This window comes from Lissotriton helveticus, chromosome 5_1 (assembly GCF_964261635.1).
Source record: "Lissotriton helveticus chromosome 5_1, aLisHel1.1, whole genome shotgun sequence".
Classification (NCBI taxonomy): domain Eukaryota; kingdom Metazoa; phylum Chordata; class Amphibia; order Caudata; family Salamandridae; genus Lissotriton; species Lissotriton helveticus.
In genome coordinates, this window is record NC_136065.1 from 1,334,270,124 (window position 1) to 1,334,287,060 (window position 16,937).

The 16,937-nt window shown below is 40.0% G+C and overlaps 1 protein-coding gene across 2 annotated transcripts in view; it reads left to right on the forward strand.

The window, feature by feature from the left end:
- Nucleotides 1-16,937, forward strand: part of LAD1 (ladinin 1) — a 303,504-nt gene that overhangs the window by 210,595 nt on the left and 75,972 nt on the right. For both annotated transcript variants that reach the window (XM_078644193.1, XM_078644194.1), the window contains exon 5: nucleotides 15,707-15,920. In XM_078644193.1, coding sequence (XP_078500319.1) covers nucleotides 15,707-15,920 — 214 coding nt within the window. The remainder of the gene's footprint in view (nucleotides 1-15,706; nucleotides 15,921-16,937) is intronic.

A 16,937-nucleotide genomic window follows, 5' to 3' on the forward strand; every position in this document is an offset into this window, starting at 1 on the left:
CTCTAATGTATAAACAAACACAAGAAAATAATTAATGAAAGAAATATTATTCATTCTGTTTCCACCCTTTGTTTGCTAATTATTTAACCCACCCATTAGTCTAATGTTACATAGCACAAAGCAAACAAATAAAGCAGCATTTTATATCTACCAGTCTTCATTATTCCACAAAATCCTTTATGCACCTATAGAGAGTAGAATGACATAACATAGACAAGGAAGGCAAAATAAGCACATGCCACTTTTTAAATTCAGCTGCAGTTAGTTATGACATGACAAAACGACAAAATTAATTTATTATTTTTGCACGAACAAAAAGATGCAACAGTAATGCACATTTATGAGCGCATGTGTTAGTTTTCCCGCGTGTAAAAGTTTAATCTAAGTTGATTTAGTATGAATACATCACAAATCATTAATAAGATTATTTTATTTTATGGAAGTATGACTTCACGAGTTGGAATAAAAAGTTATTCTCTATCTCGCTCCATCACTGCCAGCCACAGTGTTAATGTGGACCATTACATCAAGGCATTACCAAAACATTTAGAGGTTGGCCAATAAGAATGGGAAATTACCTATGGTAACATGGTTACAGGTGTTTACTTCAGCATCTTTTTCCCGTCCTTAAATACAGGGTAGCAGTGAAAACATCAGGGGCTGTTTTTCACAAAGTGCCCCGGGGAGCAACAGGCATGTGCACCCACTTGGTCCCTCAAGGTACTTTGGTATTACAGAAGATGACACAGATACTTGAGTGACTCCTTCTGTAATACTTATAGCGCTGGTGCACAAGTAGTACCAATGCTATTGAGAGGTTGTTCCCTCATTTTTACGAAGGCATATCCCCATGCAAATGAGGAAATCACTTTATCTCTGTCCAACATGCCCTTAGGAAGTGCACTTCTTGTGCACTGCAAAAAAGGTGCTACACTGGTAGTGCACCTCCTGAGGGCAGCCCTCCGGAGGGAAGAAAGGGGTCTCCCATGGACCCTCCAGACATCCCTCTGCAGGTGTGTACAGTGACTCACTTAACCCACTCCAGGAGGGATTTCTCTCCCCTTGTTAAAGTGCAGGTGGGCTACCGCCGGCACAGAGAAACACAGAGCGGCTTGCAAGCAACCGCTCCATATTTCACTGAATGTACTGCCCCCAGGGCAGCGTGAATTCCTACCTGTCCTGGCAGCCAGGCAATCATAATAATAGTGAGCAGCATTCCTGTCTGTGCCAGGCTCACCTATTGAAATGTGCACCATGGTGCAAACAGGGACAGTCCACCCAATTGGTAATAGGGGCCCAGGTGACACCTACACCATTTGCACTGCTTCACTGCATTTCTGCTGAACTCCACAAGAGGGAACAAGATTTTACCCATGACTACGGCTCCATCTTTCTCTATTTCTTTCATGAATCTGTCAGTGGAGCAATGAGCAATATATATATGTTGATTGCATAGGAGTTAACCACTCACTGCTGGTACCTCTTAAGACCTACAGGGCAAGAGTTTGTATACTGGCTACTAATACTCAGCCTTTTAGCCTGCTGAGATGGATACATTGCGTACTATTAAATTGGGTAATAATAACACTTCAAAAAATTCCAGATGGGGAAGGGGAGTTCTTAGACTATCAGCAAGTCCGACACGCGGTCCTGCAGCATATCCAGAGGGGCGATCAGCTACCAGAATATGCCACGCTAGAAGACAGACTGCTGCTGGACCCGATGATAGATAAGGCCATCTCCCTCACTTACAAGAAGCTCATCAACAACATCCCTGATCCCCTGGAACCGATCCGGGAAAAATGGGATTCTGATCAGGTTGTTAGAGGAGGATGACTGCCGGGAGGCGTTGCAGAGCCCTAGAGAAGTAGCAATTCGAGCACGGTTTAGATTGGTCCAACTGCGCATCCTGCATCACTCTTACACTCCCCGCACAACACTACATCGTATTGGGTATGCTGATTCTAGATTCTGTCTGCATGGCTGTGGGGAGGAGGGCTCCTTTTTTCACATCCTATGGGACTGCGCCAGGATCCGGGCATACTGGTCTAATCTAGCTACCATAATGTCCGAGGTGATTGGGACGGAGGTTCCGATGGAGGCTAAATGGCATATTTTAGGAGTTACGAATGACGTCACCTGGCCGAAATGGGATAAGATCTGGCTGGCACTGGCAAGCCTGGTGGCCAAGAGAAACATAGCCCGCATGCGGGGTAGCGACCTCCTACCGACGGTGGAAGAATGGGAACATGACCTGGACTGGTGCCAAAGGGCGGAAAGAGTGATTTATAAGAGCAGGGGGTGTCCTAGGAAATGGGAAAAGATATGGGGGGTGTGGAGGAGGTATAGAGGGGAATTGTGGGATACCCAGGCTGCCTCACTACAATGGGAAAAGATATGGGGGGCGAGGAGGAGGTATAGAGGGGAAGTGTGGGTTACCCAGGCTGCCTCACTACAGTCCTAGGGATTTTGTATGACTTCCGAACTGTTTCTGTAGAACCATGATGTTCACATTGCTTAATATATATCTGTCTGTTCTATGTGTGTGCACCTGCCATTGCCTACTATGTATAACGCCATCTTCATGAGAGCCTATTTTCTGAATAAAAAGAGTTTAAAAAAAAATACTAGTTTACAGAGCCCCGTTTACCTCTACCTCCGCTCAGCCTCTTCTTCCTTTCAACTCATCTTCAACAGGAAAGTAGACCTTCCCTCCCTCGTTGTTCACTCTGTTCTTTCACCTCCATTCAGAACCGCAGCTTTCTTCATCTTTCTTGCCGCACATTGACCTCTCTCCCTCATCCCGCTTCAATAAACTTCTGTTATTTCAACACCAAGATACTTTTAAGGGGACGCTGTACAAATACACGCCATGTTATGGCACAATAACATTCTTACACTCACTCTCCCCTTTTCTCTCTCATCATAGCCCACTGTGTAAGGCCTTCTTTCGCTCCACTTGCTCTGATCTGCCATTCATCTCCCAATCCCCTTCTTCACAATTATTTCTTCTTACCATAGCCTCCCCTTCTGTGCCCCTCCGTACACTGCCCTACAAAGACTGTATTCTCACTTTACTCCCTACAAACCTTCCTCGCCTCTCTCCTATTATCCCAAAACCCTTCTTTCTCATTTGCTTATCTTTTTCTTTCCTCGTCTACCTTCTCCTCTTCCCTCACCTCTTTTCTCTCCTTCACGTTCCCTCAGTCAGCAAGTTGCAAAGTGAATTAAGCACTCCATTTTGCCAGCTGGGTTCCTCAAGCCCTCATCTATCTCGGTCCTTCATCATTCCATTATTGAGAGGGTGTGGATTAATGGCTAGAGCGCCAACCTTGCAGCTGGGAAACCAGGTTTGGATCTGGCGGGAGGCTCAAGCATCCTGTGATTCAGGGCAAATCACTTAATCTCCCCGTGCCTACAAAAAAACATGAACGGGTCCTGTAATACAACTGGGACCATATTACAATAAGTGCCCCGGGGGCACAACAGGCATTTGCGCCTGCTTTGTGCACCCTGGAGCACTTTGATATAACAGAAGGGGGTGCAGACGCTTGTGCGTCCCCGTTCAGTAATAGCGATAGTGCTGGCCCACTTAAAGTGACAGGGCTACCTTCAGGGTGTGTTCCCTCATTTGAATAAGGGTGTGCCCTATGCAAATGAGGGAATTTGTTTACCTCTTTATTTAAAAGGTTTTATATAGCGCTGGCTAGACCCAGAGGTATCAGAGCGCTTTACATGAGCATCAGATCATAGTTACAGGTTACATCGTTACAAAGGTTACATAGTTCTTAGAGCATGGCAACATAGTTACTTGTAAGGTCGAGATAAACAATAAGCACATATACATAAGGGGAAAAGCAGGCAAGGTGAGAGATTCATGGGAGGGGGGTTGGAGCAGGGGAAGTAGACAGATAATGAAGGCGGGGGGGGGGGGATGAGAGACACAGCATGGGAAGAGGAGGGGAAGGGTGACGGGGACACAAACCGGTAGATGAGTCAAGGCAACGTCCAAAGTCCAGTATGCTGTGATCCCAGGGAAAGTGGTATCACTTCCCTATCTCTGTTGCGAGGGGCTCCCTTTACGCAGTGGACTCTCTCAGAGGGGTCTCTGAGACTCCAAGGCCTACATACTGGATCCTTCCCCAAAAAGGGGAGAGGGAATGCTTTGGCAAGGGGTGCCATACCATACCTCAAGTGAGAGTGGCTCCCTTGGCGCAGTGGGCTCACTCAGCGGGTTCGCTGAGACTCCAGAGTATAACAAGTATAGCAAGTCTCCTGACAAAATCCTTAAACATCTAAAACCACATGGAATATTGGAAGTCATTGTAGACCTGGCTCTTTCCAAGATGAACACACAGCCAAAGGACAGAATCACTTGTCTAACTATGAGTGCTGGACAACAAAAACGCCAGGATCATACCCACCAGAAACTGGGAGAAAGAAAAAAGAAAAAAAATAATAATCACAGGAAAATGGGAGCAACAACATATTCAGCTATCCCACTCCAATCCCTCTGCGCCCGCGCCATATTACAGACGCAGGCGCAGAGGCACAGAAACTCTAGGAGGCGCACTGTGAGTGCACCCCCTGAGAGGAGCCATCTGGAGGGGAGAAACCAGACCTCCCCTTGCAGGCGGGTGCAGTCACCTACTGCACACGCGCGCAAGGGGATTTCTAATCCCCTTTAAAAGTGCAGATGGGTTGCTGCCTGCACTGTAAAAACACGGAGTGGCTGCTGTGTTTTTCACATGAATGTGTTGCCCCCAGGGCAGAGTGAGTTTGCGGCTACTCTGGGGGCAGTGCATTCACCATAATGGGACACATTGTCATTGTTTGCTCCCAGCGCACCTTTTAAAAGGTGCACCAGGTGCAAACAATGACAATGCGTAATATGACCCCTGGTGCTCATGCACAGCGCTCTAATCGCTTCGAGTTCGTGCTGTACAAATCTGCAAAAAAAATCAAAACGTGAAAACTATTGTATTTGATAGTACTAACGACCGGCACCTGTTGTATACATCGTGATAAAATAGTGGCAGCAAGAACTGTGGAATACCACGTATTCATGTTATCATCGTCTTCCTCTAGAACCTTCTTCCTTTTTACCTTATGGATTACTCTGTCCATCACTCTTCTCGCCCTACCTCTTCTTCGTCCTGCAGAACTCATTATTTCTCAGCCCCTCTGCTATTCCTCAAGCCCACACCCTTCTTCTTTCATTTATGTTCACCCCCTCAGCTTTTCTTGCATCTTTTACTCTTGTCGTTCCTTTTCCCTTGATTCCTCCTGTCACTTCTTGTCTCTTTCCTCTTCTCCATTCTTTTGCCTCCTCTGACAGTTCTCACCTTCTGTCCTTTATGTAGCTGTTTTATTCCTTCCCAGCGCCCTGTTATGCTCCCTTTTGGTTTCTCCCACGTTTTTCTCTCCCTTCCTTCCACCAACCCATCTGCTCCATTTTGCTCTTCAAAGTCATCATCCCTCAACTTCCTCTTATCATCGCTTTCTCTCCTCTCTCAATCCATTTCATTCCTTGGCACGGTTTAGCTGTGGTTTGTACCTTAACTTGGTTCTTTGCTTCTTTCGCTAGACTTTGATCAAAGTGTGAGTGCTCTGATTAAATAAACAAAAAGATCTTGTTTTCTTGTTCTCCACTCACACTCCACAGCCTGTCTCTCAATGATCCCTCTGTGAGTGCATGCCATGCAGTCTGGCAGGAGAGCCCTGTCTTCACAGTGCCAACTGCCGTCGATATTAGGAGAAGATTGTTCATGGGGCACATATTGGGTTGGTGCTGGGTTGCCTATTTACAAGAAATGTGACTGGGGCACCGGCCTCATCTGGTCCAGAGCTGGCATCAGATATGTCTGTATGAATAAATCTCCTCTGAATGACAGGCTGGTTCTTTTGGTGTGGTGCCTCCTCATGACCTACATTACCCCATCCACAAACTCACAAATTTTAGGAATTTAAAGTGTCATGAATTAGCTCAAAAGAAGGCCTTTGGTCTAGATAGGTACCTTTTATGTGTCAGTTTAGAAGCATTTAGCAATTTCTCTAAACTTTATCAGGTTATGGTCAAATACCTACCCTGAGCTGCCTGTTTAGGTCATTCTCCAAAATCCTTATTGTGACTTTCTCAGAAAAAAACAGAACTCTTAGTAGAAGCACGGTGAAAGATGAAAGCATAATACCAAACTAATGATTGGCAACTACTAACCTGTTTGGTTCAAGGAGCGCACTTTCTTTGACATCAAGATAAACATCAGAATTATATTTAAAATGAGTCAACCAAGTGAATCAATTGAGCAGATATAAACATGGTTTCCTTTTCTAAACTGTGTTCAGATTTAACAGTTCTTAATTTGAGTCATTGGTTGCTGGTGGGGGCAACCCGGACTTATTTTTCCGCATCAGACATATATGAGAGCGAGAGAGAAAAAGCATATAGAACAGAAAGAGGAACGAAGGCAAAGACAGAACATGAATCCCAAAGGGAGAAAGCGGTGATCCAGCGCTCCTACCAAAATTCTGCATAAATGATTCTACCTACTACCACCAAACTTACCATATAATATCAGGCCCATATCAATAACAGAGCGACTGAATCATGAGGCGATTAGATCTATATATGTTGTTTAAACAATCCACAATAATCAAGACCAGCTTGTCATTTAGTAAGTTTATTCAAACATATTCATGAAAACTTAGGTTTTGGAATTTTATTAAACAAGTATTAGAAAATGTCATAAAGAAAGGTTTATTAAGCATTTATAAAGAGAGCTTGATTCAAGAAATATTATTCATTAACAGATATAAGTGAAAATGAGCATTTCCGAACCCTAACTAATTCCCTGTTTCTACCCTCATCGCCTGAAAACAAAGTCTTTATTAAAGTCTCCTGTCCTTACGTGCGTTCGTCGATCAGCAGAACACGACCCTCTGGAATCAAGAAGCGTAGGCAAATATCTGCTCTTTGAGCCAATTCTTATACCCTAAAACTAAGGCTAAACTAACTATTTTCACATTCCAACAGCTGAATTCTGGCTCCCCATTGGCTGAACCACTTCATGCCACAGAAAATTGTGACATCTTCCACCTCAGGTCCGGGCTTTTTCACTAACCCATTGTTCATGCACAGAGTCCTGGCGACACTTCCTTAGGCTGCTACATTTTGTAGCAAAGATGTTCATGTAATGCACAAAAATGCCGCGGCTCTTCCTCCCAACCTTGAGCCTGTCCGTTATGAGCTTCCCGTGGCACAATAGACTTTTGAAACCAACTTGGCAAAGACATTCATAAGAAACCTTTCCACTGCCACATAGCTTTATTTTGCAGAACCAGGCTCCTTTCCATTGCAGCTCACCCACTTGCCTTATTCAGGCAGGCCCCATCATGGAAACTAATATTAAACAAACACAAGGCATTGATTAATTAAAGAACTGAAATGTATTCTGTTTCCCACCCCCCTTTGCTAAATGTTAACCCATTAATTATGTTACCTAGCAAAAGCACATTTAAGCAGCATATATTACCTTTGATATACCAATCCGATCTGGAACTGCATTTGTCACAGACAAGACAAAAGCACATTTAAAAGCACATGCTATTATTTTTGACAGCAGCAGTTAGTATACGACAAAGATAATAGACAATAATTATTGTATTATTTCTTTTTGCATTTTGCACAAATAAGCATAATGTTAGTCCCATGTGTTCATGTTGCACAGTTTATTCTAGGTTGATTTAATAACATGCAGCAAACATATTAGTTTTATTAAACATTATGGAAGTCTGGCTTCACAAGCCTGAACAAAATATTATTCATTAACCTGCTCCATCAACTCCCTCATCTGGTGATTTTAAGAATCACCAAACACCACCCAAAAATTTCACAAATTGTATCTATTGAACATGTTTCAGGCTTACTCAGGATTAGTATGTAAACCCTAATTTCATCTATATTTCTGCAACTCTCATATTGAGTTCTACAAAATTCTTCTAATTCTATTTCCTTTTCCCTTTCTTTATTCAGCTAAGTTGGATCCTTTCCACCTTTAAATCCCCAACCCCAATGAATTTATAGGTATCTACATTTTGGCTTGCACCAACAAAACAAATATTAATCTGAGTAGTGTCCCACCTAAAAAAAAAAAAAAAAAATTAATTTTGAAAAATTAGTATATACCCCTCTCTTTTTTCTTTTTTTTTTTTAAGTTTTCAAATTCTAAAACATGTTTTCTTCGACCTAGGTCATACAACAAAGTTTCTTTTTCCAACGGAAACATAGTTTCTTCGACCTAGTCAACTAACAAGATTTCTTCGACCTAGTCAATTAATCTTTCAATTACAGGTGGAAATATTATAAAGGACTGCCTTAATGACTTATTTTTCTGATTTGTTTTGACCACTCTCATTTGTTTTCTTCTATTTAACACTTCAATTTTTCCTTCTATTTGGAACTTTTCATTTAGCTCTTCTTTGCTTTGACTTGAAATTTCATTCACTCGTTCTTCAATTTTATTCACCAACTTGTATTCTAGACTTTTAATTCCAATTGTTTGACTATCTTCTTTATTTACCAGTTTGTATACCATATTCTCAACTTTTTTATTAATTATTTTTTTCTTGTGTTCTGTCAAATTACTTTCAATTTTCCAAGTTCTCTTTCTCGGCTTATTTACATAATCATCATTGTCACTAGTTTCAGATTCTGTGTCTTCAGCTGATTTTCTTTTTCTGCTGAATAATTTCATTATTTCAGTTTTCTTCTTTGATTCAGGGTCTTCTCTAATCAGCAGTTTTACTTCTCTGTTTGGAACATCATCCTTATAGCTGGTACTTGGTAATTCGCCTTCTTCTTCTGGATTTACTTCTAACTTCCCAGTTTCAGAATTTTTGTTCTTATTTCCAGAGTCTTCAATCTGCTTTTCGATACTCTCCTGATCTTGTTCTTGAATTTCTTGAATCTCTTGATCAGATTCTTCATCTTGTTCTTGAATTTCTTGAATCTCTTGATCAGATTCTTCTTTTTCTTCTGCTACTTGATCTAGCAAAATTTCAGTTTTCTCATCTTCAGAATCTTCTATTACTATTTTCTCATTTGATGTTTCATTCACATCAGCATTTTCCAGATGTCGACTTTCTTGTCGATCTTCAAGTTCTGTATTTTCTTCATAATCTTCTTCTTCAGAATCTGAATCATCTGTAGTATCCTCTTCATCTTGATTTTCTAGTTGTGGTACACGCAAAGTATGACTGACATGTATCCACCTTTTCATACCTTTGCATTTTACAGTATTTGTTATTATCAGAATTATTTGTTTTGGCTTCCGCCATTTAGGTACTAGACAATTTCTCCTTCTGTACACTTTTGTTTTGACCCAATCACCTGGGATCAAATCATGTCCTTGTTCTCTCTCCTTTGTGATCACTTCAGTTCCCACTTGATTGAATACAGTAGTTACCACATCAGATAAGTTTTTGCAATAGTCTAAGCTAACACTGTCATTAATACTTAACAACTTGTTTGTTGGAACAAAAGCTTGCCTCATGATCCTTCCCATCATTTTTTCTTGAGGGCTCAAACCTGTCTTATCAGGTATGTTTCTTAGAGTACTCAACACAAGTGGCAAGGCTTCTGTCCACTTCATACCTGTTGTTTTACACATTTTTGTAAGTCTATTCTTAATAGAGCCACTTACTTGTTCAACATCTCCTAATACTTCCGGTCTGTATGCACAATGTAGTTTTTGTTCAATACCAAATGCTTCACAAACCATCTGCATTAATTCATTTTCAATTCGTGTTCCATTGTTTGTTTCTACAGTCACTGGAAAGCCATAACGTGGAATGAATTTGCGCAAAAGCAACTTTGCCACAGTAGTTGTGTCATTCTTTCTTGTTGGAAAAGCTTCTACCCATTTTGAAAATAAACAAATGATAACTAGGAAATATCTCAGTTTGTTATGTTGGGGCATTTCAATGAAATCTATTTGAATACTTGTAAATGGACCACCCTCCCGGCCTATAGTTTCCAAACTCTCAATTGTCTTTTGACCTGGATTGTATTTCTGGCATGTCAGACATCTTTTACAGAATGACTCCGCAGCTAATCTGAACTTTGGATTGTTCCATGTCTTTCTGAACATTTTCATTCTGTCATCTCGATCTACATGACCCTCCCCATGATACATTCGAGCCATATCTAAAATGATGCTGTTTGGCATGACCAATCTGTCATCTTTGTAAACCCAAATCTTATCACCTTCTCTTTGTTTACAGCCCTGTCTCAGCCATTCAATTTTCTCCTCATCATCTGCCTTATCTTGTAATTGTTTTAATTCTTGCCATGTCTGAATTACAAAGATTAATATGAGAATGCTTGAAACATGTTCATTAAATTTTTCCCGATTGATTGCAACCCTCTCCCAAGCACAGAACTTAGCACTGATACCTGCGTACGCATTGCCTTTTGAGACATAATCATTTTTCTCTCTTTTTACAACACATTTCACCACTGCTATTTGGTCAAGAAGCTAAATTCCATCTATCAACCTCTTAATCAAAATAGCATTTCTTATAGGTGATTCTATAGAGTTTAAACAATCTCTTTGTGACCATAGTTGATCATAGTCATGCATTATGTAATATCCATATTCACTATCAGTTATTATGGTAATTTTCAATCCTTCACCCATCTCACATGCACGAATCAAAGCAATTAATTCCGCTACTTCAGCTGAACGAACTCCTTTGAGACAAGAGGCTTCAATCACTTCTGCAATCGTACATATTGAATAAGCTACACTCTATATACCATCATCTGTTCTCAAACATGAACCATTCACAAATAACACATAGTCAGATTCTGGTAAAGGAACATCCTTAATGTCTTGTCTAGGCTTTGTGTAAAATTCTAATACATCCTGACACTCATGGTCATTTGTCAAGTTTGTTTTAATCTGTGGATCAGTTATATCTATTACTTGGATATTTTCACTTGAAAGATCATCAGATTCATTTCAAGATACTGGGGGTACATTTATTCTTTGTGGTCTGTTTTCCTGGTCTCCACTGAATCCTGTATCTGTATTGTATTTCTGCTCATTAACATAATTTGGAAATGGCGGCGAAGGTATCTCATTCTGTTGAATCACCACCTGTCGCTGTATTTGTAGCTGTTGATTCAGCTCACTTATCTCATTTTGCATCTGTGGACACCATAATTAATTCTTAATGATATTTCTGGGCGAATTTTTACACTCTCTTACAAAAGCTAAATTTGCTTTTTCCTTCTCTTTTTTCTTCGTCCATTTTGTTTTCCATTTATTCAGATTACCCCATTTTCTCAAAGTCCAAATTAAATCTTTCATATGGGCAATTCTACCTGTATTGTTCAAGCTTTCAATGTCCCTTTCAATGAAATCCATTCTGTAATTTTTTTTAAACAGTTTTTGTTTACTCAAATCAATTTCTAAATCAAAAGCCATTTCTTCAACAGCATCATACTTATTTTTTTGTTTTCCAAGTAATGCTTTTGCAAAGAAACAACAATTCATCATCCTGATATGTTTTAATCTGTCTGTACTGATTGTACCATTTATTAATTCTTCTAAAACAACCTTTAATTTTGCAACATCCAGTAATTTGTACTCATCAGGCTGTGTCAGATCAATCAGGTCAACATCAGAGTCCTCACTAGCTGGAGCTGGAGTCATCACTCTTTCTTGCTGAGTTGGAATCATTACTGGCTGACTTTCAGATACATTAGAATAAAGTTTTTCAGCAAAATTTTGAATTCTAGAATTTAATGGGACCGTTAAAGCTGTGGAACTAGTTTAATCTTTTCTAAGCATTGGGAGAATAGGTCCAATTATCACAGGAACTGTCACTGCTTCCATGTTTCTGGTTTACTGTTCAATTAAATCATTTGTAGAATTTACATGACCAGGAATATTAATTCCAGAAGTACTAGACATCTCATCATACCTTTCTGTTATAGATATCTGGGCAGGGGCTCTATTAATTTGAACTGAAACTCTTGGGGTTACATTAATCTGTTCTAGGGTTTTGCTCGAACTTGAACTTCTGCGTTGGTCTGTAGACACATTACCATTTCTACATTGATCAATAATTTCTACTCTCATGTTTATAATTTACATTTGTTAATTTGGGAATCGAATTTTCATTAAAAATTATTTCTCTTGGGGGAGATGGTGTTCTTTCAAAATATATGTCCTTTAAAACTGTATCTTTATTTTCAGTATCTTCATTATGCTTACTAGTTACTTCATTATTCGCCTGTTTATTCATTAATTTGCTCTCACATGTAGTAACAACCTTTTCATCATGTTTAAATACATCTTTCATTTTCTTGTACCAGGAAAACATTTTCTCTTTCTTTAGATAATAATTATCCATGTTTTTAAATATTCACCTTTATTAAATTAATCACAATAAGAAAAATATGTTCACTTTATTGGCCTTACAGCATCTGCTAACCACTACGCGTTATTAATTATTCAACAAAGTCAGGTGATGTTGGATTTTGTACTATTTAACAGATCTTCTTGCCCTAATCAACAGAACTTCTCTCTTGCTTAAATGCTCGAATTTTATTTTAAAAGGCAGAAAAAGTGGGCTGGCTAAAAGCACCAAATGGAAACAATTTAATAAACAGAGGCAGAAACACCTAAAAGAAATGGGGCGCCTATAAGGTTATTTTGCGCACTTTCAATGGAAGGTCAACTAAGGGAAAGGTTTGAATTCTCTATTCAATTACACCGCAGCATCTGAACTCGATGCAAAAGTCAACAAATCTCAGAATCCTCCATCTTCTTGCAAGAGTCAATCAGCCATGAGTTTCATCTCATCACACAAATCAACCTTTTTAATGCTGCAACGCTCGTCTTGTTAAACACAGAGCAGAGCAGCTACCGTAACACACACAATGATGGAAATTTATTCACTTCATTGACTCGTGGCAACAGCTAACCAGCGCATATGTTTTTTCCAACAATTCCACTAGATTTATGATAGCAAAACCCGTCCGACCAAAGAACCCCTGTCCTCCCGCGCGTTGCTGTAACACTATCAGCCATTCACAGCGCGGCTGCAGTGACGTCCAATGCCGCTGCAGTCTCTCTTTCTCCCCTCGCGCTCCAAAACAGCCCCTCCTTTGCAAAATGAGCTCAAAACACTTGTTTATACAATTTTAATAGCGCATACTTTACCCGAAGGCTTCAGAACGCCTTATAATTACTTTTTAACAATTAGTAACTACATGAAACAAACAATTTGCCTGCTTCCCTAATAAAAGGACAGTAATTTTCAGACATTCAGAATTACATTCATTTGAAATAGACGACGCTACTTCCCCAGGATATTTTCTATCGCATTTACACATATATATACTGAAGAAATCCCTATTCATGCATACTTATTTTCTTCCTTAGGACTCTAACCTTAGAAGAAAACCTCTTTTGCCAGTAAGAAAACGACGTTTCTTACCCTTCACACAAGCTCAGATAAATTCTATTACTCTTTTCACAGAGAGTTTAAGAACGGGCTCTTAGTCCCTATACTCAAAGTTCAAATTTCTTAGACAATCCTCACTATACATTTTACTCAACACACCTAGAACCCTAAACTTGTGTTGTACGTCCACAACACTAGTGATATGCGACGATATCACCTTTTGAAGCAAAACAAATGAACTGTGTAACCTGAAACCAGCGTCACACTACTCTTGCCATAGCAAACCAGGAATTTTTCACACTGCTGGAAAAACCCTTACAACTACATATAACAATCTGACAGAATCAAAAACTCAACATATGTTAAACATTGATCCTATGAATATACCAACATATATGTATCATGTATGTAGCATGTATGTCAAAAACAACATATACACCATCCTCTGCTACTAAGGAATTTGATCCAGCGCTCCTACCAGAATTCTGCATAAACGATTCTACCTACTACCACCAAACTTACCATATAATATCAGGCCCATATCAATAACAGAGCGACTGAATCATGAGGCGATTAGATCTATATATGTTGTTTAAACAATCCACAATAATCAAGACCAGCTCGTCATTTAGTAAGTTTATTCAAACATATTCATGAAAACTTAGGTTTTGGAATTTTATTAAACAAGTATTAGAAAATGTCATAAAGAAAGGTTTATTCAGCATTTATAAAGAGAGCTTGATTCAAGAAATATTATTCATTAACAGATATAAGTGAAAATGAGCATTTCCAAACCCTAACTAATTCCCTGTTTCTACCCTCATCGCCTGAAAACAAAGTCTTTAATAAAGTCTCCTGTCCTTACGTGCGTTCGTCGATCAGCAGAACATGACCCTCTGGAATCAAGAAGCGTAGGCAAATATCTGCTCTTTGAGCAAATTCTTATACCCTAAAACTAAGGCTAAACTAACTATTTTCACATTCCAACAGCTGAATTCTGGCTCCCCATTGGCTGAACCACCTCATGCCACAGAAAATTGTGACATCTTCCACCTCAGGTCCGGGCTTTTTCACTAACCCATTGTTCATGCACAGAGTCCTGGCGACACTTCCTTAGGCTGCTACATTTTGTAGCAAAGATGTTCATGTAATGCACAAAAATACCGCAGCTCTTCCTCCCAACCTTGAGCCTGTCCGTTCTGAGCTTCCCGTGGCACAATAGACTTTTGAAACCAACTTGGCAAAGACATTCATAAGAAACCTTTCCACTGCCACATAGCTTTATTTTGCAGAACCAGGCTCCTTTCCATTGCAGCTCACCCACTTGCCTTATTCAGGCAGGCCCCATCATGGAAACTAATATTAAACAAACACAAGGCATTGATTATTTAAAGAACTGAAATGTATTCTGTTTCCCACCCCCTTGCTAAATGTTAACCCATTAATTATGTTACCTAGCAAAAGCACATTTAAGCAGCATATATTACCTTTGATGTACCAATCCAATCTGGAACTGCATTTGTCACAGAAAAGACAAGACAAAAGCACATTTAAAAGCACATGCTATTATTTTTGACAGCAGCAGTTAGTATACGACAAAGATAATAGACAATAATTATTGTATAATTTCTTTTTGCATTTTGCACAAATAAGCATAATGTTAGTCCCGTGTGTTCATGTTGCACAGTTTATTCTAGGTTGATTTAATAACATGCAGCAAACATATTAGTTTTATTAAACATTATGGAAGTCTGGCTTCACAAGCCTGAACACAATATTATTCATTAACCTGCTCCATCAGCGGGAACCTGGAAAAGTGAGATAAAGGGACCGGGAGTGCCTGGTGGTGAATTAAGAAGGCATGAGGTGGATTCAAGACTATGCAGACTTGGTATTTATTGTGCCAACATGTAATTGTGCATCGCGCGAGCTTCTGAGCAGAGCCGGGGGCAAGAGCACTCATTCTATTACAAATTAAGTGCTGGTGAGTAAATAATGTCTTTGAAGCCCACGGAGCAGGCTCTGTTAATCAGAATTGAGACATACTATAATGATTCTAATACGCTTAAAGGGATCTTAATCGTTACCTCTTCTTCCTGATGTATTTCAAATATCTAATCCATCACAGTATTTTCGAAAATTATCGACAAATGACCCACTCTATCCTATTATAATTTATTCTTGACTTGTTTAATAATTGTTAATGTGAATTTATTTAAAATTTTTCTAGCTCCATTAAACTCTCGAGGAACAAAAGCGCTGATAATCCAGATGTGAAGCAAGTCAGGAAACTAATCACACAGCGGTCTGTGGAAAGGATTACTGAGTGCAAAACTGAAGAGGCGGGTGCGAAACCATGCACTGAAGGGACTAATGCGGAGGATGAGAAGAAGCCTTTACCTCATATCGAAGCAAGACAAACCCTCCATCTGCAGCTGCGCACGGTAGGGGATGAGAAAAAAGTAACACATTCAAGAAGCAAAAAAGGGAGTTCTGAAGATAATGCACCAGGCTTGCAACTCGTTGTTTTGTTCTGTTCTCCTCTTCCTTACTTGCAGCATGCTCATTTACTACAGGTAGACTGGGAAATTGCTAACCTTCAATCAAGATGACCATATACTTAGTGTCCCATTTGGTATCTCTCCTGTTTCAATCAATAACCCTACTTGCACGTGTCATACACAGAGAGATGACGCTGATCTCCTCCTCTCCAAATCTGGCCTTTCTTTTGAACGCTTGGCATTGTTCAGAGCCCTACTAATCTTTGGTTTTGGGGAATTAGTAATTATGGAAAGAACAAGAACTTTTAAAATGCGTATTTAAATTCATGTTCTACCTCTAGCGATTAGAACAAAATGGTTTGCAACCGCAGTGGCATGAGAAAAAGACTGTGGCACATGGGGGGGGGTAACCATTTGCGGCCTGGTCCATCAATTAAATATTATCAATAACTAATTTAGCTCCTGGTTTAAACTATAGCAGCGTTTACTCTCTCCGTTGGGGTAGCATAGGACATTATGACCTCCCCAGATTGACAGAAGACTGCCATCAACTCATCTGCTCTAAATAGGGCAGGGAGTCTGATGCCCTTACTCCAATGGCTCTTACATTGTCACACCCTCAGAGTATGTTTTTGAATAGGGGACCCAATTGGGGAACTGTCGTCGGAAGACTGACATCCGCCTAACTTATATTTCTTTGTGCCTATTTAAGTTCTTTTGCCCTTGCCCAATTGGTTTCCACATAAATGGTATCAGAATTGTTTAGATGCAGCCAATCCCTAGCCTCTGCAGGTACAAGTCTCCTTCTAACATTGGGCATATATCCTATGGGAAGTTCTGCATCCTCCATGCAGTCCATATGACTGACCCAGTCGCACTGATCCAAGAAAGGACAGGATGAACATTTCACAATCAATAAATCTTTCAAATGGTCCCATATGCACATTCAATTTTCCTGGC